The sequence below is a fragment of the Spinacia oleracea genome, chromosome 3 (genome assembly GCF_020520425.1).
Source record: "Spinacia oleracea cultivar Varoflay chromosome 3, BTI_SOV_V1, whole genome shotgun sequence".
Taxonomy (NCBI): domain Eukaryota; kingdom Viridiplantae; phylum Streptophyta; class Magnoliopsida; order Caryophyllales; family Amaranthaceae; genus Spinacia; species Spinacia oleracea.
In genome coordinates, this window is record NC_079489.1 from 10,580,282 (window position 1) to 10,602,948 (window position 22,667).

General features: G+C 36.0%; 2 protein-coding genes and 1 pseudogene across 3 annotated transcripts; all 3 read left to right on the top strand.

Annotated features, from left to right (window-relative positions):
- The first annotated feature begins 1,787 nt into the window (after window positions 1-1,787).
- LOC110787375 (uncharacterized) lies at window positions 1,788-15,620 on the top strand. 2 transcript variants are annotated; one of them, XM_021991993.2, is made up of 14 exons: window positions 1,788-2,202; window positions 2,758-3,137; window positions 5,798-5,972; window positions 7,789-7,872; window positions 7,960-8,201; window positions 8,301-8,520; window positions 8,837-8,916; window positions 8,998-9,082; window positions 9,666-9,797; window positions 9,890-10,003; window positions 10,116-10,166; window positions 13,545-13,629; window positions 13,809-13,865; window positions 15,140-15,620. In XM_021991993.2, exons 2-14 carry the CDS (start codon window positions 2,911-2,913, stop codon window positions 15,241-15,243), a joined length of 1,656 nt encoding a protein of 551 aa, XP_021847685.1. In that variant the 5' UTR covers window positions 1,788-2,202; window positions 2,758-2,910; the 3' UTR covers window positions 15,244-15,620. The 2 variants fall into 2 exon arrangements, with proteins under 2 accessions (XP_021847685.1, XP_021847683.1); XM_021991991.2 differs by having other exon boundaries at window positions 1,908-2,202; window positions 2,753-3,137.
- Window positions 15,621-18,592: 2,972 nt separating this feature from the next.
- LOC110787377 (uncharacterized protein At4g14342) lies at window positions 18,593-22,407 on the top strand. Its single transcript, XM_021991994.2, has 4 exons — window positions 18,593-18,758; window positions 21,304-21,389; window positions 21,486-21,609; window positions 22,096-22,407. Exons 1-4 carry the CDS (start codon window positions 18,753-18,755, stop codon window positions 22,141-22,143), a joined length of 264 nt encoding a protein of 87 aa, XP_021847686.1. The 5' UTR covers window positions 18,593-18,752; the 3' UTR covers window positions 22,144-22,407.
- Window positions 18,765-21,336, top strand: LOC110787376 (putative pentatricopeptide repeat-containing protein At1g10330; annotated as a pseudogene).
- Window positions 22,408-22,667: the final 260 nt, after the last annotated feature.

Here is a 22,667-nt window from a genome sequence, read left to right on the forward strand (position 1 = left end):
TAATTCACAAGCCAATTACTATTATCATTATTAACCAATTACGCCGTGTGATCGATCTTGTCTTATTAATTAAGACTGAGTATTTGTGTATGCTATGTTTCACGTTTAAGTCCCATAAGTGTCCTCCTTTATAAGTTGTAGTATTGCCGTTGGAGTTCATTTAAAAATAAATAAATAAATAATTCGTATAATTATCATTATTAGTAGAGAACATACATAGCAAGTATTGTTATTATTGGATAGACAAGTTTACCTAAATAGTGTAATCGGAGTATCAATTATAAGGAGTAAATCACATGTACAAATATCTTTTGCTAAAGTCATTTCACCAAACATGTCGTACGGTACCACCTTTCTCGCAGCATGTTGGATGCTAATTTGTTTCACTTTGACGCCACGCATAACGGGTTAACTAGAAAATTAGTTACGGACTAGTACGACAATACGTATAAATACGCGGAATATTGATATATTTGTTGATAACAAAATATTGAATTTACTTCCTCCCAGTGAGAATATATTTATCCTTATTTGGACAAATATGTTTGATTATTCTCGAGGGAGAAATAAATTACTACATCCGTTTCAAAAAGATTTTTACAGTTACTATTTGCACGGACTCTAATGCAACATTTAACTACTAATATATCTAATTTCGTATGTGAAAAAATTATAAAATTTGATATTCTGAAAATACATTTCGAGACCAATCTAACAAGATATTACATGTAACGTTTTGATGTATATAATGGTGAGAATTTACGGTCAAAGTTTTTTATAATTTGGACACATTTTCCAAAGCGTAAAGAACTTTTTGAAACGGAGGTAGTATTTTGCTTATTCTCGAGGAAAAAGTAAATCCTTTATTGTTTTTTTTTTTGGTGCGAATGAGCCACAAGGGCGGGGATGAGAATCGATCCCAGGATCACCTGGAACCGGGATGGAAGCTCTAACCAACTGAGCTATCCATCACTCTCAGTAAATCCTTTATTGTTGATGAAATGCAATTGCTTTTAAATAGTACTCACTCGGTGTCCATTTAGTTGTTACACATACTTTGTCATAAGTTTTAATGAAATTGAAAAAAAAAAGTGAGAGAAAGAAAAAGTGAGTACACATATGTTGGTTTTGGACTAAACTTAATCTAGAGGTAAATACCTATAGGCTTGGTAAAAGTTTAATAAATATGGTACTTCATAGATGTCAAGAATTGGATAATCTTTTAAAGGCGTGCATTTAGCCAAATAAATTACTCCAGAACAAATTATTATTTTGAATATGAATAGGACTTTCGGCGCTTTTCTACTCTAAAAATGTCGGTCAGTTTAATTATGTGTAATTTTGTACAATAGTTACATTACCTCAAGAAACATGATGTGAGGTGAGATTGAAACAATTTGAACAAATCTTTACTATTGAAAACATGACTAATGACTTATACACCTTACGTACGTTGAACAAACAAAATTGGATTTTCTAGATAATAAAATAATACTTGACATGTTTGACATGGTTTCATATTAACTTTACATGTTTGACATATAGTTATCGATTTTACACACGACATACGTAAAAATATTTGACCATTTAAACCATATTTTTTGTACTTCATCTAAATTGCATTCAGTTCGGCAAAATAAAACTGATACGGAGTAATTTTTTCCAATTTGCCAAACTATCCCATACCTGATACCCCCTATAAACTCAACAAAAGTTGGAACGGTTGACTTTTTAGAAAATCACCAGATCTGTATATTTACCAAAGTGAGATATCTGGGGAAGATCTTCCATAGACTGGGTATAGGAATGTAGAAGTGTAAAATGTTGGCAGTAGTCGTACTTAAGTTACTCCAATTTAACAGCATTTACATAAAAAGCAGAGCTTTTTCTGCTACAAATTATTTTCTCCACCCACATACCAAACCAATCCTCTTTTAATTCCTTCATTTTTTAATTCAATTTTATTTTTTATTTAAAAACAAAAAAAAAAAAAGTAAGAAAAAAGAGTCCAACAGAAAAAGGTAGAGGAGAGAGAAACTAGAGAAAATGGGGGATCATGCAAACCCACACCCAAACTGGTCGTCGATTCATCTTCTCCACATCCTCACTTCTTCTGCTTCTTCTTCTTCTTCCTCCCCAATTTCTCTGTTTTTTTAGGGTTTCACACTACTTCACTTTTCTGCCGGCTCTTGCTCTCACTAGGTATTTCATTTCATTTTATTTAATTTAATTTTTATTGTATCTTTCCGTCTCTCTTTATGTGCTTTATTTCATAATTCAATTTCTGTCGCCTTAATTCTAGGGTTTCTCCCTTTTTTGCTTTTGTTGCTGCTGATCTCGATGTAATTCCATGTTTTTTTTTAACTTTTTTTTTGATTGTTAGTTATATTACTTTATTTTAGTTGCTACTGTTTGTTTTGGTGATTACTCAATCCTTCTTTTATGATTTTTCAATTGAATTTTGGTGTGCTTTATTCTGTTTGATATAATAAAATGTGTTCAGTTTTTGTTTGAATTGTACTGATGAATTGAAATGATTTCTCAATATTTCGTCATTTTTTTTTAATTTTTTAATTTTTATATACCGAAGTAGGATTTTGTCTTGTTTTTTATGGAATAGGGTTTTTGCTGAATCTTTGTTTTTAGAGCTACTATAACCTTTAATTGGTGGTAGAAAAGATGGAAATTTTAGATTTTGATTTTTCTGAAATTTAATGCACTACTTTATTAATGTTCTAATTGATTGTTTTAGGTTAGATTCAGCAAGTGCTGCACAGTCAACTGGGAGTAAGAAGATAGTGACTGTTGATTTATTTGTTGTTAGAGAGGAGTAGTTTACTGTAGTTGATTTCGTGGGATTTGAGTGTTTAGGTGTAGTGTTAAGTTAATAGATTAAAGATAGAGAAGGAGATGGAAGCGGCGAGGAGGTGTTTTGGCGGGCTCAAAGTGAAAGATAAGGAAAGAGTGGTGAGGAAGGAGGCTGCTGTTACGGTCGTAAAAGGGAAAGAAGGGATGAAGGCTCCGGTCAGTGACGATGCCCCCTCCACCGCTACCAAACAGAAGGTTGCAGCTGCAAAACAATATATTGAGAAGCATTATCAGGATCAGATGAAGAATTTGCAGCAAAGGAAAGAGCGGTATGCCTTTCGCTTTATCTTTTTCTTTGTAGAGTAATTTGCTTTACTATTTATAGATTGTGCCGCCGTTTTACAGGTTCTATTTGAAAACAGAAGAGTCTGCTATCTTAATTGCTTAACAAGAGTTAGAATCATTGTCCTTATTGGTGTTCGTTTTGGGAAAACAGTACGACATTATTTAAAAGGAAATGCAATCTGTAGTTGGATTGATCATTCAGTTATTGCAAGGCCGTTTAACTGTTTTATTAGTGCTGGAAAACTATTAATGGTTAGAGCAATAATCCTGAATAAGTATTATTGCTATTGAAGGTATAGTTTGCCAATTATAGTGCCTGATTGGAAAAACTAGTAATTGTAATCGGGGGTTGGTTACGAAGTGTTAGCGACGAGTGGATCCTCTTCACCAGAATCCAAGATTAGGGAACCCTAGGAGAGCTGTCTATTCCAACTGCTATGCACGTATGATCCATACTTGATCTACCAACTTCCCCTAGGTCACAGTTGAGCAATTTAGGGAGAAAACCGTTAGCTGTCAAGGTAACTGTTAAACAAATGTCGGTGCAAAATTAGCTTTTAGTCTAATTATTTTAGGCAATGGTACAAAATTAGCTTTTAGTCTAATTATTTTAGGCAATGGTACAAAATTAGCTTTTAGTCTAATTATTTTAGGCAATGGTAGTAGTACAGCTAACTTTTGTGCAAAAATTCACCTCAGTTTTTAACTGCTACCCTAAAGGGTTACCTAATTGAACACAACTTTTGAACTTCAGTAGCGCTTTGATTGAGTCAACTCAGTCAAGCTAAGTTCTTCTTGAAAAGCTCTTGCTGAAATGCCCGTATCTACACATCCTTGACATATTTAATGGCCTTATGTTGGTGATTAGACTTATAAAGGTAAGGTTTGATCTTACACGTAGGCTTAAGTAATTTCCCTTGTTGCTAGAGCTATTAAATGTCGCGGAGACCGAAATCATTTTGTACGCAGTCCCTGGTTTGCCTAGTTCTAGAATGGCAGTTGTTTGTGCAAAGAGAATTGAGTACGGTTTTGTGTGACACATTAACTGATTAAACGTGTTATCCTGTTGGGTAATGAAAACTTGTGTTGACCTTGAGTTTGAATTGCTTGACTTGAACTAGCTTAGACTGGAGCTCCAATCAACTTAAAAAATTTCAAAGTCCAAGCTCGACTCTAACATTAAATGTTACAACTAAGAATAGGGCTTGACTCAAGATCACAATGTGCTTGTATATGGCACTACTTCTTGTGAGTTGTGACAGACTCTATATTTTCCAAGCCTGTTGTATTTGGATTATAGCAATTGGTGTATATTGCTGGACATATATTATGAATGTTGTACGACTTGTACCATGCTGTATATAATTTATCATGATTTCGGATAAAAGCGTCACAGTTAGGATAGGATAGTATTTCATAGTTATGATATGAACAATACATAAGGATATTGTCCTTGTACTAGGTCAGCTGATAGGTCTACCGGCATCCTTGACGGATGTGTTCTCTTAGTGTTATTAGGATCCATGACTAAGTGATTTATCACCTCAAAATCTCTTTTCTTTTGCATTCTTGCATTTAAGGATCTAAATTCTTGCCGCCGTGGTAGATGTACGTGGTTGTATATTTCAAAATTAGATCATTTGCTTATTTGGAAAAATATGTTTGGATGCAAGAGGAATGTTATGATCTGTATGGTATCTTGACCCAATTATATCGGGTGTTTGTATGAGGGAATTTGGAGTGAATGGAAAGTGAGGGATTCACTCATATTTATTTGGATATCGAATCGGGAAAGTGAAGGGAAGAGAAGTGCAGGGATCTGTTTTGTCTCTAAATAAACTAAATCCTTCCAATGTTGGAAAGTTTTGGAAGGAAAATGTGAACCCATTTCTCCCGTCTCCTTCTCTGCCCTCCCCTCCCCTACACAATTATAATAAATAAATTCTCTAAGTGTAAACCATTACTCCGTATAGAGGAATGCTATCTTCTGACTTCTGCAGCCACTATAATGAATAAATTCTCTAAGTGTTAGCCATCTATTTTGAAGTGATATTTCAATGATGGATGACAGAACTCCTTGTTACAGCAATCCCTCTTATATGGCTAGACATACCCATTTGATGTCATGTTTAGTGGTTACTGATGTCATATGACTGTCTCTTATATGCGCTATTGAAGAGTGGATGGAGCATTTTAAACAGGATATGACTTGTAAGAGATATAGAGGGAAGCTTCTTGTGTTCATTTTAAATCCTTTATTTTTTTTGCCTGACTTCTCAATCACGTGTTAGTCCTTTGCTGCTTGAAACCCCAAAAGAGTCACGAGTGCATCCCTGCAAAGGGATGGTGACGAAGAGGGGGAGAGGCAAAAGAAGAAAGAAGATTGAACTGGAGGACTTGGTTCCATGGAAATATATTCTGAGAGTCGACTAGAAATATATGTTTCTTTTGGCTATTGCCCCTCACCATAGTATAAGCTTGGATAATGAAGATTTACAATTGTAAACGTATTATTCCTTTGCTTTATGGGGGTGCTATGTTCTAATGGACTATACCGACCTGCTTGTTTCTTTGTCTATCACTTTCTTTCTTAATAGACTTTGACATCACTATAACGGAACTGCAAATCTTGTTTGTTTTGCAGACGTGATATATTGGAGAAGAAGTTGGCTGATGCCGACGTATCAAAGGACGAGCAGAGTAGCATGCTTTCATCACTAGAGAAAAAGGAAAGAGAGTATATGAGGCTTCAGAGGCATAAAATGGGGGCAGATGATTTTGAACCATTGACTATGATAGGAAAAGGTGCATTTGGTGAGGTAAAACTGGTTCTCCTTTTTCTTTTCTAGGTTAATGTTCTCCAGCCTTTCCTACAAGCTTTTTATGCCTTGCATGAATAGTTTTGGTCTTATTTATTATTGAGACAGTTTCTGGAGTAGCTAATTTCTATAGGAAATTCTTCTATGTTGGAGGAAGTGATGCTGATATGAAATGGTAGATTTAGATGCCACTATGCTAGAATCTTTTCTTTGGTTCTCATCTGTAGGTATTCTTAGTCATTCTGTCACTGGGGCCGGATTGGGCTAGTTCTAAAATCTTGTTTCTGAGTGTATTCCTAATTGTTCCTGCGGTTACCGCTTGCGTGCTATGAGGCTCTTTATCTTGTTTTGTAGCCTGTGGTGGATTCATGGACGTTTCCGACTTTGCTCACACAATTTAGGAGACTTCACGAATATCTGTTGCTCTGTTAGTTACTTCTCAAAGTGTTAACCCAGCCATTTAACTCTGTACTTTCTACAGAAGTTTGGGCTGTTGTTCTCTGTGATGATTAAATGGGATAAATGTATGTCTTGAAATGAGTCAAACGACACATGACAACGGTGTTAAATTATCCTTATGCTTCCATTTGTCGATATATCTTGATATGTTGACTGTGCGCAGGGGACTGTTTGGTACATTGCATATGCATTTGCTTTTCTTCTAGTTTTTTATTGGAGGTACTAGCTCATTTAGTCAAATATACCATCACATACACTAAATTTTCTTCTGCATACGGCAATGTACATGCATGTCAGCATGTATTTAAGGTGGTGATTAGGAGGAGGGCATTGTTTGTTTGTAGAATGACACTATATTCTCTTTTGCTGTTTCAATTGTTATTATCATCTCTGATTCTATGTACTACTGAATTATACCTGTACTAGAAGGTTGTAAGGGATTTAGACAATTTAGAATGGTGAGCTTACTTATGGTGTGTTCTGTACCTGTTTCCGTTTGTGGGGAATACGTACAGTACCATGTTCTTATTGATCTGCCTGGAATGTCTGGGGTTTCTGTGACAATTTTGTTTTATCATCTGATATAGTTAATTTAGAATCCTCTTCCTGAAGATACAATTAGTTAAGGGATTGATTGCTTTTTTACTAGTTCATTTATTATTGAATTTTCTTTCTGTACTGAAGTGAAGTATCTGGCTGTCTGCTTCACTGTGTGGTTACCACTTTCCATTTTGTGGTTTGTTTTCGCTCGTTTCCTCTCTTTTCACGTCTGTCTAACCTTTTCAGTTCTTTTCGTCACTCTCTTTTCTTAAAAAGTATGCAAAAAGCTATAATCTTATTGTGAAACAGTAGCTACCCTTTTATGTTACTTGTTCTTTTCAACTACTTATTTAAAAATGTTTACAAAAGTATTAATCTCAATTTATTCAAAAAACACAACAATTTGGTTTAGAAAAAATTGAAGAATACAGACCTTGACTCAGAGACTGCTCAGACATCCTGAAATAATTATCCTTGTGTTGAAGAATGATATTCTCAACCTTTAAGCTATTTTTCATGCATTTGTTTAATATGCAGTTAGGGGATAAGACATTGTTTGTGTTAGAGGAGTCTTTGTGGCACTAGTTTTACTGATATGAAGTGCTATTGGCACTTCGATTCTCTCTCCTCCTCTTTACTTCTTCACCGTCACCAAGCTCTCTAACTTGAAGATGAAACCGGCTTGAACTCCTAAAATTTGGACGATGAAAAGCACTTTGTAAAAGTTTGCATGGAAATACTTTGTGTTGGTGTTCCATACTGTTACTGATGCTGCTGCAGCTATTGAGTATTCATCACAGATTTTCTGTCATTCCAGGTGAGAATCTGCAGAGAAAAATCAAGTGGCAATGTGTATGCTATGAAGAAATTGAAGAAGTCTGAGATGCTTAGGAGAGGCCAGGTTTGCGTTTTGTAAGAGTTTATTTTAAATTACTGATTCCAATGGCTACTAATCATCCCAAGTTCTTATTTGTTCCAATTGGTGCAGGTGGAACATGTAAAAGCTGAAAGGAACTTACTTGCAGAGGTTGACAGTAATTGCATTGTCAAGCTTTATTGCTCCTTTCAAGACGATGAAAACCTTTACCTTATCATGGAATATCTTCCTGGTGGGGATATGATGACTTTACTCATGCGCAAGGATACACTAACTGAGGACGAGGCTAGGTTTTATGTTGCTGAAACTGTCCTTGCCATTGAATCCATCCATAAGCATAATTACATACATAGGTATGCATGTTTCTGTGTGTGAATGAATTATTGCATTCTTTAGCTTGAGAGATATTTACTGCGGGGAAAAGGAATAATTCCTTAAATGTCTTGTTGCAGAGACATCAAACCTGATAATTTACTACTAGATAGACATGGTCACATGAAACTTTCAGACTTTGGATTATGTAAACCGTTGGATTGCCGAGGTCTTCAGGAAAAGGACTTTTCTTCGGGGAACAACTTAAGTGGGGCTCTTCAAAGTGATGGACGGCCTGCAGCTCCAAAACGCTCGCAGCAAGAGCAATTACTGCATTGGCAAAAAAACAGGAGAATGCTTGTAAATATATTGTCTTTTGCCTTTATACTTTCCTAGAGTGCATAAGGTGTAAATTTTGTTGGCGTTAATTTGCAATTGAATAGGGATCCTTGTAAAAGGCACTGACTGTTAACTGCTTCAGTTTATACAGTAAGGGGAGGGGCACACAAGAACTTTATTTTTTTATGAAAAGACTTAGAACAAGCTTGGTTTTTTTTCCTCCCTTCTAGCATGTGTTCTGGAAAGTTTAGCGGGGTCTTTCTTTATGCACTCTGTTAGTACTAGCTGGATATTTACTCCAACATGAGTGGCTGACATTTAAGTGTGCATCTTGTAGGCTTATTCGACAGTTGGTACGCCAGATTACATTGCCCCCGAAGTGCTGTTGAAGAAGGGATATGGCATGGAATGTGATTGGTTAGCATTTAAACATGCATATCAACATTTTCTTTTTGCATTATAGTATGTTGTTTAAAATCTTTATATATACATGGACAGGTGGTCTCTGGGTGCTATCATGTATGAAATGCTTGTAGGATATCCCCCATTTTATTCAGATGACCCTATGTCGACTTGTAGAAAGGTGAGCTTCAACTTTTTAGTTTCTTCTCTTGATTTACATACCATTTCAACAGAATCCATTGACTTGTTTACTCTCTAAGGATTATATAACATTCTTTAGGGTCAAGATTAAGATATTCTTACTTCTAATTTATGTTAATGTTTGCTCTACGGATGGAATCTTTTTGCTAAACATTCTAGTCTGTATCATAAATTGTCTGTTCAGCCCACGTGAACTTGACTTTGTTTCTTCACTTGTCTGTCACCTCAATGTGTATAAAGATGCTGGATATTTTGTGCTCCACTGCTCCCCCCCTTCTCAGCCCCCCTCAAGTATGTGCATATCATGGTTGAATAAATCATATATTTAACAGTTGTGGGGAAATAAATCCTATACTTTTACTGTACATCATTTTTTTCATTGTTTTTAAGCTGCCATCAAGTTGATGCTTTTCTATTTTTGGTTCTAAGGTTTGTAATCTTACATTAATTTCGAAATGTAGAAATGAAGATGTCAAGTTCCATTGCTTGGGTGTTATTAGTGTTTTTTTGGATCTTCTACCGTCTTCATGCTTTTCACAATGTATCTTTTACTTTATATTCAGATAGTTAATTGGAGACATCATCTAAAATTTCCGGACGAAGCTAGGTTATCACGGGAAGCAAAAGATCTTATATGTAAACTCCTTTGCAATGTTGAGCAACGGCTTGGAACCAAAGGTGCAGATGAAATAAAGGTGACCTCTGGTTTCTTGCTAACAATTGCAGTTTGGTTTGGCAGAGAGTAAACTCAGAATTGTTGACTTGGCTGGTTTTCAATGTTAATCAGGCACATCCGTGGTTTAAGGGAGTCGAATGGGAGAAACTGTATCAAATAGAAGCTGCATTTATTCCTGAAGTGAATGATGAATTGGATACGCAAAACTTTGAAAAATTTGAAGAGGTTTGCTATTTCAAACTCAAGTTATCTTTCATGCCAAAACTCTTAAAGAGTGAAATGACTGATTCTTCCTGCTCCTTCATTCTTTACTCTTAATTTGTGTGTGGTATTGCAGACGGACAAGCAATCTCATCCGGCCAACTCGAAATCTGGTCCTTGGAGAAAGGTCAGTGTGAATTTATGCATTCTCAGTTCTGTAAAATGATGCTATATATTGTAGGGTTTTGGGATCCTTGATACAGCTGCAACCCTGTGCCATTTGGGCCCTTTGGTTCTTGTGCTTTTCACAGTAGCTGGGTTGCTGGCTGTTGTTAGTGTGTTACATTGTTACCCCATCAATGCTGGCTGCTGTATGTTCATCATGATAATTTTTCTAGAGAGTTGTACCAAGTTCCCGAGGCAATGTAATTTATTGTTGTTGGAGTGGTAAGAGATTCCTTGTATCATCATATGCGTATTGCAGAAGGTGCTATTTGATTCAGTTAGGTCAAGAGCCATCAAAATCTGGGGCAGGGAAAGTAACTATGTTTTTATGTGAAGCATAGTACTAATATTAGGATGTCGTTGCAATAGTGCCTTTTCACTAGTACAATTGTTGGATAAGCAATGCAGGCATGACTAGCTATTGAAACGCTTGTATGACAGTAACTCCGGAGGTTTCTTTGACATTTTCCAGTTCTGAATTTCTGATCCTTAAATAGTTAAATGTGTTAATGTCTGGCTTGCTGGGTTCAATAGCCAATCCCGTAGTTGTTGCAATATAGAATGCGCTGCTGATTGTGAATCATTAATTCTTCTACCTTATGTCGGTTGTTTGCTGAATACTTCCTCTGTTTCATATTAGTTGACATGTATTCCTTTGTGCAGTTTCTTTTTAGTTGACACGTTTCAGTTTTGGGCAAGTTTTGATGTAGTAAAATGTCAATTACCTCACTCCTCTTCTCTCTCCTCCTTCCACATAACACTCGCCACTTTTCTTCTCTCACAATCACCACCATGGAATTTCCTCTCTTCCCTCGTAGCCACCAACACCACCACCACCGGCGTTCTCTCCTCTCCTTCCCACCGCCGGCGTCTCTCCTTCCTCGATGCCTCTCTTCTCTCTCCTCCGCCGATGCCTCTCCTCTCTCTCTAGCACCTCCAAATCCACCGTGATACAGCATAATATTAAAGAATTAGTAAAAGCATTAAGAAAAGGTAGTCGGGTAGAGCAGAAGGAGAGAGGGTAGATCGATATCAAAGGCATCCAGATATTCAAGATTAAGCACCTGTGAAGTTGGGTTGTGAACGAGGCCTCTCACGACAAGGGAAGACATTTGAGTTAGTCTTAAAGCTACGGATGAATTTGAATTTTGAGGAGTACTGAATACTGAGTGTCGACTGCTTAACCGAAACCCTAACTCTAGCGCCTTTCTTCATCTCGTTCTTCTGTTACTTGCTGGCTCTTTCGCCGCCAGCTGCAATTCAACCCCCCAAGAAATAAATCCGCTACTGTCCCTGTCTTCTTCAGCCCATAATCTGGTAAATCGGCCAACGAATGAGTTGAAGATTAAGACATTGTATTTAAGGTGAGGAGAGTCGAAACACTAGCTCCACCATTGCCACCACTGCTGTTTTTTCAATGTTGAAGATGAGTGGTGAGGGAGAAGGTCGGGGTGGGGGTGGAGGAGTAGACAAAGGTGGCGGATGTGGTGGTGAAGTAGATGAATGTGGGGTTTGGGTGGGGGTGGCTACCCTGGCTGGTTAGTAGATATAGATGAGTAAATAGGTCTGGAGGTCCCTAAACTTTGCCAAAAGGAGCAGTTAGGTCCTCAAGTTTCAAAAGGAGCAATTAGGTCCCTCAAAATGGATGGAAACCGCTGCTTTTTGACTTCTGTTACTAACGTCTTTTAAATGAATTAAAAATAAAGGCAAATTAATATAAAGGGCAGAAAAGGACAAAATAACAGTTACTTTTACATATTAACAATAATTAAATAAAGGGAAACCCTTTTAAGTTAGCTTTTTACAAAAAACTAGCAGTTCAAAGTATTTAACAAGGCCATTTGTACCCAAATTATTCAACACTTAATAAAATAAAATAAAGGATCAACGTTTCCTACTAATCAAATCCCCCAAATTAACACACCCAACAAGCATAGGTTAATCAACAACATTTCTCAGAGACAATTTATCAAACACCTTGTGTGCACACCCAAGTAACTTACATTTCCGGTAAAATTCATCCGAGCTCAAACCCATAAACTCCATGCATCATCATCATCTTCAATCTCATGTTTAATCAGCAAGTCAACAACTCATACATGAAATCTAACGAGCCTACGACTAATGAGGCAATATTAGGTACTTCCGTTTTTCTACAGTCTAATGAGTGTCAATTTGTCTTAGAGGTTAGTGTAAAATGTGATACTTTACAACTAAGGTGTGTTTTGGGAGCTTTGTAAGGCCGTAAGGATTTGCATCTCCACCATGTCAATATGTCGTACTTAATTTTAGGATAATGCAACACCCTTATGGGCTGTATATAAGGAGCTAATACTTGCTATCACATTTGGTATCATAGATTGGTAGGAGAAAAAGATAATGAGCCTCTGAGTGTTGGCATCACACCCTTCAATATAATCTGTTTAATTTTGCAAATTTATTTCTATTGTGGGTTTGCCTTGTCTCCGTTTTTTAGGCTTAAGCATTGAGGGCAATGACAAATGTGAAATTACAATGGAATTGTTGGAGAAATCCAGAAATTAAGAAAGAGAAGCAGATTGAAGAGAATCCATAATAAAAGATGAGAGAGAAAGAGAGAGAAAAAAGGTAGAAGAAGAACTAGTGGTAGTAGCAGACATCTGGGAGAAGAGAATTTGAAACTTTAGAGTTGTGGAAGAACAACAATTAGCTGAAGTTTATGGCGATAATTGCTGAAAATTTGGAGTAAATTTGCTTGGGTTACTCACTAAATTCGATTTGATTAGGAAGAGTTGTGGAAAAACCTAGAAAAGGGGAATATAAAGGGTAAAACGTGTAAATGGAGAAAAAGCCATATGAAAAGGCTAAGTAAGTTGAAGAAGCTAAGTCATAATTAAAATCAGCTGTTTTCATTTATTTATACACGTAATTTTCCTTTTCTTTAAAGCGGTTTTATTATTATTTTATTGAACTTAACAGAAAATGAAACGGTGTTAACAAAAGTAGCTGATTCCATCCATTTTGAGGGACTAAAATGCTCCTTTTGAAACTTGAGGGACTTAACTGCTCCTTTTGCCAAAGTTTAGGGACCTCAAGTATAGTTTACTCAGATATAGATAGGTAGGAGAAGGGCCAAGGGGTAGGTGGGTAAGGGCATTTGTGTCTTTTTCCTTTCTATCTCACTTCTACTTATTATGCGAGCGAAAAATAACGTGTCAACTAATTTGGAACTGAGGAAGTATGTGTTATTGTGATTTCTTCTCTTTTTTTTATTTTTTTATGGGTATTCGCGTGAAAGCTCGATGTCTAAAATCTAAAAATGCGTCTCATTGCCTTAATCTTTTGTGTCTTGGTCCTGCAGATGCTCTCATCAAAGGATGTCAACTTTGTCGGATATACGTACAAAAATTTTGAAATCGTCAATGATCATGAAGTACCTGGTATCTGTAAGTTATCTTGTCTCGCTTGTATATGCTTTCATGTGTACAGAATTTTATACGTTAAAAGGATTTTCCTTATGCGAGGATTTTCCTCGTGCTACATTCTGGCCCCTGGTTTATTCTATTATTTACCCATACTTTTCTTCCGAAAATGTTCGCTTTTGATTCATTTATCCTTGTTGCAGCTGAAATAAAGAAAAAGAGTAGCAAACCCAAGCGTCCGACGATCAAATCTCTTTTTGGTATGTACTCACCCCCCTCCCCCCTCTCTTTTCTTTGGAAAAAAAGGTTATGTATTCATTATTATTAACAGGGATGCAATTTGCACTCAAAAACCGTCTTTTCTCTCTGTGAATGAAAACATTGGAGCTGGATTCTCCATTTAAACAATGTGGTTTTTGGACCATTCCTCTTGTTGGATGGTGGAGAACTGGAGATACATCTATTAAATATGATCGAGATTCAATGTAAAGTCCTAAAAATCTCGAAAATTGTATTATGAACGCAAATAAATAATAAAAGACCCTCCTCCTAGCTACAATTTTAGTGTTCGTCATTTTAGACGATATTGGTTGAAAATAGTCACACGGTAGCATAGACATGCACTCACGCACGATTGCCACTAATTAGCTTTGTGTCACTTTTTAAAGATTTAGTTTCACTTATTTCTCCTATAGATGGACCTTATGTAGTATAGTCGTAGCAGCAGTAGTAAAAATTTAGTGTCACGTTATGGTCTTTTAGTTTCACTTATTAAGAGCCTGTTCAAAAAAAGTAACATTGTAGTCTTGTAATAGCAGGTAGAGATTAGACACCAAAATTCAAAGTAACCCGTAGGTAGACAACTAGCTTCTTGGTTTGTCTTGTTAAGGTAAAAGTGGCAACAAAGCTAGCTTTTAGATGAAATGTTGCATAAGCTAATTTTCAAGAAAATCTACTTCAACTCTAACCGCTCCATTTACGAAAATAACTTTATAACTTGAGTAGCGTTATGACCCAATTATAATGCTTACTGCTACTTGCAGAGTTGTTGTGGAACATGCCATAAAATTCAGTATTTGATACTTAGTTTTTGATGTCTACTAGTCTTTATATCATTTATCAACAATTTAATGTTAACTCTCAAGTCTTAACTTTTTTATACTATAAGATTAAGTCTCGACCTTTAAGATTATGGTTGGAACTTTATGTGTTTTGAACTGCAAATTCAGGAAAATATTTGCATATTTGCATGACAGTCATTGTTAAGTTTTTTTTCCTTTTGAGCTGAAAACCATTAACATGATTTCATGATGACATTTACCTAAAGATTTTGTTTTAGTATTAGCCTCTTAGTTACAACTTACGAGTACCATTTATCATATTGTGTTAGATTTTTTGTTTTCCCACGTTTTTCTTTTAATTGAAATTCAGGTATAATTATATAGTTCTTTGTGTCGTTTTTTTAATAGAAAACTTTATCATTTAACGTAGTTGATCCATTTTCTTACTTGTCACTATGTGCATTTCCACGCAGATGATGACTCACAGACCTTTTCAAAGCAGCCTGTTCAAGGGAGTTTCCTTAATCTGTTACCACCTCATCCCGAAGTTCCTGAGAAACCGAGTGAATCCTTGTAAATGTTGCTAACTTGTCTTGATATCAGATATGATCAAATAGGTTTTCTTAGTGTTGATTTTGAAGCGGACAGTTTTGGTTCATTGACTGCTGCACATTGGCTCTGTGGATGCGTAGGAGAGAGATGCTTTGGGAAAGGTTCGGGGCAAAGGCCCGAAGATAGAATGATTATTTGGACCTTGAATTCGATGTCAATCTTTTGTAAATTAATAGCCCAAAGTGTATATGTTTATATTCAATCGATTGTTTTTGCTGTGTTCTTTGATAGTTACAACGTAGGAGCCATCTCCGTCTCAAAAAAAGAAAAAAAATTGTAATTATTTTGAAATTGATTGACCACATTAACATTATACATTGTGCAAAAGTCTTCGTTTTGTAAGACCGTTCTTCTTGTTCTTTGTCATACACATTGCAATATTTGCATAGATGTTATGAATGCAAGTGAGTTTGGTTGAAATGTTGAAGGTGAAATGTTGTAGGAAATGTCATCTGCTTGTTAAATTGGAAGTAGAGGAGGTAAAACCATGGGTTGCAAAACTAGTTGAAAATTTGTCCAAAGTTAAATTGGAAAATCAAGTTAATCAGAAAGCCTGAAATCGTTTTGCCATTGAAATCCTTGATAAAAAGTATGAGTAGTGAAGAAAACTATAATGGTATTATCAAGGTCTAATTAACAGAGCAAGAACAATTGTTAAAGAGTGAAGAATTTGTACATTATCGATAAGAAAAGAAAAGAAAAGAACGACAAGAAACGATAACCACCGTAAAGCTCTATGGTCTTCAATGGATTTCATAAAGGTTGTCATCGAGGTGGATATTATCTAGTGTTTGAAAAAGCGCGCTAAAGCCCTAAGCGTTAGGGAAAACACTAAATTGGTCATAGGTGAAGCGTTTGGATGAAGCGCGTGAAACAAATGAAGTGTGCCTTTGTGCACTTTATTAAAATACTTTTTTAGTAACTATTTTACTTAGGAAACCTACATTTTAGGTTGTTTAGTGTATTCTGGGCCACACTATATAAATCCTTAACAAAAGAAAGTTGGCGTACAATCCAAAGACGAGGAAAAAGAAGAAAAGAAGAAAGACATAGATAAATGTTCATCCGACCCTAGCCCCTGCTAGAGTGGATAATGCATAATAGAGTTGTGTTATATGCTCTACTAGTCTCATACGCGCGTGACACGTGTGAACATAAAAAGCATATTTGTGTTATTACATTTTAACCAGAAATAATATGTTAAAAAATTATATGCACGCGATGCTTGCGAATATAAGAATCAGATTTGTATTATTACAATTTATGTAATTAAAAATATTCAAAACCTTCTCTAAAGAAAAATTGATGTATCTATATTTAGCAACATCGAACCAATGCAACAATGTAATAACAAAGTAAAGGGCATTATTTTCTCATAGGCACGCGATGCATGCGAATATCAGGAGTTTTGAATTTAAGTGACGATTGTCTTACTTGTTTTATTTTCCTCAATAAACTTGACCAACCATTATTTACATCTCGTCCTCTCTTCCCAATTATTAACATTAACAAACACACATTATCTAGTTCCCTCAAAAAACATATGGAGGAGAACTAAAAAAAATAATTGTTCGACTCTTTTTTCTTTTTATTACTTTTCTGTTATTAATTTATTCCTTTCCCGTTATTTGACTAATCATCCTAATTTTTATTCTTTTTATTTATGCAATACAATTTTGATTTGTTTAAGTGTTATTGAGGGTATTCTAGTCTATTCTATACGGGGACACCAAAAGGTCATTTACGTTAATGTATTTAGGAGCTCTCTTATATAATAGATTTTTGTTAAAACAAAAAAATATTTGGGAAGCAAATGTGATACGGAGTATTTAAATACTCTATTTTAGGATTTTTTTTTATTTGATAACCACCACTTTATAAAGTTCCAACTTTTGTAATAACGGAGTATCACGTTATAAGTTTTATAAAATTAACCCCCTTAAATTTACAAACGTTTTTACAATCAGCACCTCTTAACGGAATCTCTTAAGCTTGTTGTTAGTGGGACCTACTCCAATAAATTATGTTAAGCTTGTCGTTAGTGGGACCTACTCCAATGAATTATTTTAAGTTTTCTCCATTTTCATCTGGTAACTCCCCCTCTTCTTCTTGAATGCCCTTTAAACCCCCCCCCCCCCCCCTTTTCTTTAATGTTCTTCTTCACTTACTTTGAAATCTCCCCTACACATTCCACCATGGATTTTCTCTCTCCTCCATCTCTATATAATCTCCTACCCAAAAGGTTCAGTCAAGTTCAAGAAGAATCCAGTACAAGTGCAAGCATTTTCTTGTAGGGATCAAACAACTAATCAACGTCATCAAGGGGACCAGAAACGATCATTTTTGTGCTTAATTAGGTGTATAAAACGAAAACTAAAGTAATAAAATAAAACTCAAATCTCGATTTTGCAGGTTAATTAATTAGTTGACAAATTGGCGCTTTTTTGACTAAAAGCCCTAGAGAAAAAAAATTGTTAAAATGGATTCAATGTGGTTGAATAAAGTAGGAATTAGGAGCTCTACAATTACAAAATAAGAAGGACCATCAAATTGCCACAAATAATTCAATATAAGATCCCAAATTAATAAATAAATAAAAAATCCAAATTCAACTAGGGAATAACCTTGATTTCATAAAAGCGGGGAAATTACCTACTTGAATGATCTTCCCATGATGTTCATTTCCGATGGAGCCAAAGATTCATTTGTTCTTTTGGTTGTGGATATAATTGACTAAATCAAAATGGCTCTTAAAACCTCTTCGCTTCCTTTCCATGAAATAGAAGATGGTCTTTCCGTTGTCGTCCCGTTACAACTCTTGGGTCAATTGAAAACAAGGTAAGGTAGCGTACATCAGACCCCCCTAACTCCACTTCTTGCGGGAGCCTCTTTAAGCTAAGCAATGGGGTAATGATAATGAATGATAATGAATGAATGACCTTCCCATGATAAAATTTTGGGGAACTTGAAGAACTTTGTTGCCGTAAATCAAAGTATTTGAAAAAATTGAAGAGAGAAATATCGAATTTCTTAGTTTTTTTTCCAAATTTTAGAAGCAATGGAGGAATTCGTGATTTAGACAGCGCTCTATTTACCTGAATTTCACTTATTTATCTTATCTTATATTAGGTCATGTTCCCTTAGACTTTATTTCAGTTTAGTAGTTCAGTTCAGTTAAGATTAGCTTCATTCACTTAATTCGATCAGTTCTATTCATTTTAGTTCAACTGTAATCGGTTCAACTCTAATCAGTTCAACTCCATGTAGTTCAGTTCCGCCGAATAATGCTTAGGAAAACATGGCTTAATAAACACACCCCTGTCCTAGCCATTAGACTCTGTGGTAGATGCGAAATCCTGATATACTCCACTTCCACTTCCACTTCGAACAGTAAAGGGCACAAACTATAAAGAGCAGTTCATTGTAGCAGACTATCTCACCAAAAATCTTGAAGTTTCCAAATTGTTGGTGAAGATGCAGGTACCTTTATTTTCATGTCTACTTCCCCTCTTATAGCATTTGATCAATTACTCTACTCTTTTCTTTGCGTTCATCTTCATTATTTCAGCATCATTCTCTTTTATTTCTCGCAAACTCTAACCCTAGTTCTTAGAAATTGTATACTTCGCAGAAAGTTCATTTAGGTCGCTTTTATTGTTAATTTTGGGGTTTTAGGTTTACTCTTCGTTCAATCAAACAAGTTTGAGAATCTGGGTGGAAAATTTTGGGATTTTAAAGCATAATTTGTTGTTTATTAATTACAATTAATTCAATCTCTGATTATCCAGCACTTCACTGATAACCCTAACCAAATTAAACAAGTGAAAGATGTTATAGTCACTAATGGGTACCTTCACTTCGACCCCTTGAACGACGGGAAGTCGAATTAAAGCACCTGTTTGTAATTTGTGTAATGCTTTAAATTAGGTGCTATTTGAATGTTGGCCAGCCATTCCAATTAACTTCATTACCATTATTAAAGCTGGTTCTTCTTCCTCGCCTTCATTTTCCGTAGATGTAGGTAGGCCCCTTCACTCTCATGCTGTTAAGCGTGATATGACACTCAACCCCTTTATACAAATCTGGTTCGTTAGCATGTATGGGAAATATGGCTCCATGTGTGAGGCTCTGTTGGTTTTGGGGAAATTTCTCAGCGTGTGTTGTTTTACATAATGCTATCGATGGCTGAAAAAGGAATATGGATTCATGTGTATTGCTATTAGAGCCTATGCCTAAACACGATTTCTTCTGTTGGACTAGTCTAGATGCTGGAGGAATTATGTGTCTAGGCAGGCAATGGCATGGGTACATCATAAAGAATGAGATTTCCTTGGCTGTTTTCGTGGAGTTGGTGCTGATCTTATTTTATGGAAAGTAGGTTGTTTGGCTTGTGCAATGAAAGGTTTTGACCAAACAGGCGTGCACCTGAAATGGCATGATATTTTCATGTGCTTTTAATAGAATGGGACAACTTGCTCCTGGTATTTTCAAGAGGATGCGGCAGGACAAGATCTTTCCAAATGAAATTACCTTTGCTGCTGTTCTTACATCTTGTTCTCGTGCAAAATTTATGGATTTAGGGTTGTAGCTGTTTAGGTTTATGTTTCAAGATTTTGGCATTGTCCTTTATCCCTAGGATGGAGCACTATAGATGCGTGGTTGATCTCTGGGTAGAGCAGAGCCTTTGGTGAAAGCAAAAAACTATATAAAGAAAATGCCCTTTGAGCCTGATGATATTGTTGTTCTAGGAGCACTTTTAGGGGCATCGGGCATGTAAGCTTCATAGAGCCTTGACTTAGGTGATGAAATAGAAAGGTTACTTAAGTTGCAGGTGAGACATTCTGGGAAATATTTATCTTTATTGAACATAAATGCACCAGCAGTGAAATGGGGTCTTGCTGCTGATTTGAGAAAAGGAAAAGCAATGCTTGGTGCAGGACTTCACAAATTCAAGCCTTTAGTTTTGTTGGCCCTCAGTAAAGCATGAATGCACGTTGTGAAGCTTCTGGTAGGAGTTTGCCAATGAATCACGTTTTCAATTTTGCCTATGAAGTCATGGTTTATATAATCATTGGAGACCATTGGAGGCTGCTCATATAATCTTCTGGCTTTCCCCCTTTTGTTGTCTGTATCCCTCTCCCACTTGCTTCTGCCGTGGAATGTGTCGTACGAGGCATTCATCTGGAGTTACGTAGGATTGCAGTTGTTCATCTTAATCTGATCAACTTGATAGAGACGGTAACTTTGGTACTGTGTTCTTCCAGCTGTGGTAAGATACTGAAGACACCTAAATCACTATTGTAGGCCAACTATTTCTTGAGAAATAAGTTTGCAATGGTGTCCTGTGCATCCATCATGTGATCCAAGCTAACCAAATTTTGTTCGTTGCTTAGTTTACCTTAGCCTGACTAACTATGGTGAGATATACACATGTTATGTTTTTCTGAGAATATCCACGAAAGAGAAGGGAATTCTGAAAGGACAATTATAAAGTCTAAAATATAGAGTGAGAAAAAGGGGAGGGGTGGCTTGTGGAGGAAATTGGATTTTTCATGTATTCATATTTGTGCTTAAATCCTCTGCTTGATTTTCTGTTTGCTCAATAGACTGCACTGAGTTCAGAGCCAAGTATAAAAGCTATGTTGTGAAAATGTCATTGGTAAATGAAAATAGAAAATAAATGGACATTTTCGGCTTGCCATAGAATCTGCTTCTTACTCTGTCATTCCTGTACCACCTATTTATTCGAGTGCTCCAGTTTAACATGGTCTCTGATCTCTTGACCAGGCTTACGGAATGCCTCCAAGCTCCTAATTTCTGTTCCATTTAAATTGTTTCTTGTATCAACTGGTTTACTTCTATTTAAGGTTTCTTCCTTTGTTTTGTCAATGGCTCTAAATCCCAGCTTCATACCTGTCATAGTTGTGATAGACTTCATTTTACTGATGAATTCTAGGTTGATGTAATATTAAAGTTCCTTTCTGTTCTGGTTCAAATTGCTGATTTTTTGTTGTTGTGTGTGTAGGCCAGTGATAGATTTAACATCAATTCCCAACTTGAGCATCTTCAAGCAAAATACGTCGGGACTGGGCATGCAGATTTGAACAGATTGTAAATTTTGTTCCACCATTGTCTTTGGATTTCTGTGTCCCATCGTGATTTATTGGTTACTTGGTTCTAATTTTTGTTTCTTATCAAACTGAACAGTGAATGGGCGGTTAACATCCAACGCGATAGCTATGCTTCCTATGTTGGGCATTACCCTATGCTTGCATACTTTGCTGTTGCAGAAAATGAATCTATTGGAAGAGAACGTTACAACTTCATGCAGGTTTCCTTAGCAATCCTTTATATCTGTTCTCTTGTTTTTCTCTTGTTGCTGCCCATATAAGCTTTTTAGTGTTGGATTTCTCTCAAAGGAAACTGATGTTTGATCCAAGTTGGGACTTATCTTTGTATTTTTTCATTATAACACAGAACAGGAATATTATCAAATTGAAGCTACATATGTATATAATTTTTGCAGTTGGATTTTGGAGGGATAGATCAGTAAAAATGCAAGATTTTCTTGCAGATTTTAGAACTTGATATGATAAGTTGATAACTGAGTTCCTGTGTTTGATTAGGACTTGGTAGTGTTTTTTTTTTTTTAAATTATGCCCAAGTTTGTGCATGTGTTACGTTATTACAACTCACTTGAACTGATCTCTTAGCGAGTTACTCCCATAATAGTATAATACTCGGCCTTTCCTCATCCTCTTTGCTATACAAAATCCTGCCATTCTCACTTTTGGAACTGTTGTATGTTGTCTTGCAGAAAATGCTGCTGCCTTGTGGCCTTCCTCCTGAAAGAGAAGATGACTGAGAGATACTTACTTGGGCTACCATATTCTCTGACGTTTAGTTCATCGAACAATGGGTGTTCTATTGGTAGTTTCGGTGAATAGAATTGTTAAAAGGACCTTCTTGCACCTGAGTTATGTATTCGAAAAATTATGTACTGTAATAGCAACTTGTTTTTTTAGACAGCAAAATAGCAACTTGTTGGTACTCTGTATATGTTTTATGGTTGTTTGTCTGTCACTATTAACAGTAAATGACTGTTTAATGAACATTAACATTGAAGCAAGTGTATTTGTTCCACAAAAAGCAGCATCAGTTTATCTTCCGATTTGTTCTAAGCTTCTAAATCATTAGAGAGAGGATCGTGTTTTGGGGAGGTGGCTAATTGTACTTGCATGGAGATAATATCTAATATACCATCACAAATCGTGTTGAAAGCTCCGACACTTAACCGTTTTTTCGTGTTCGGTTCTTGTCGTGTTTGTTCGATAAGGTTGGTTACACAATAAAGGTCTATAACCAAATACATTATATTATTGGGTTTTT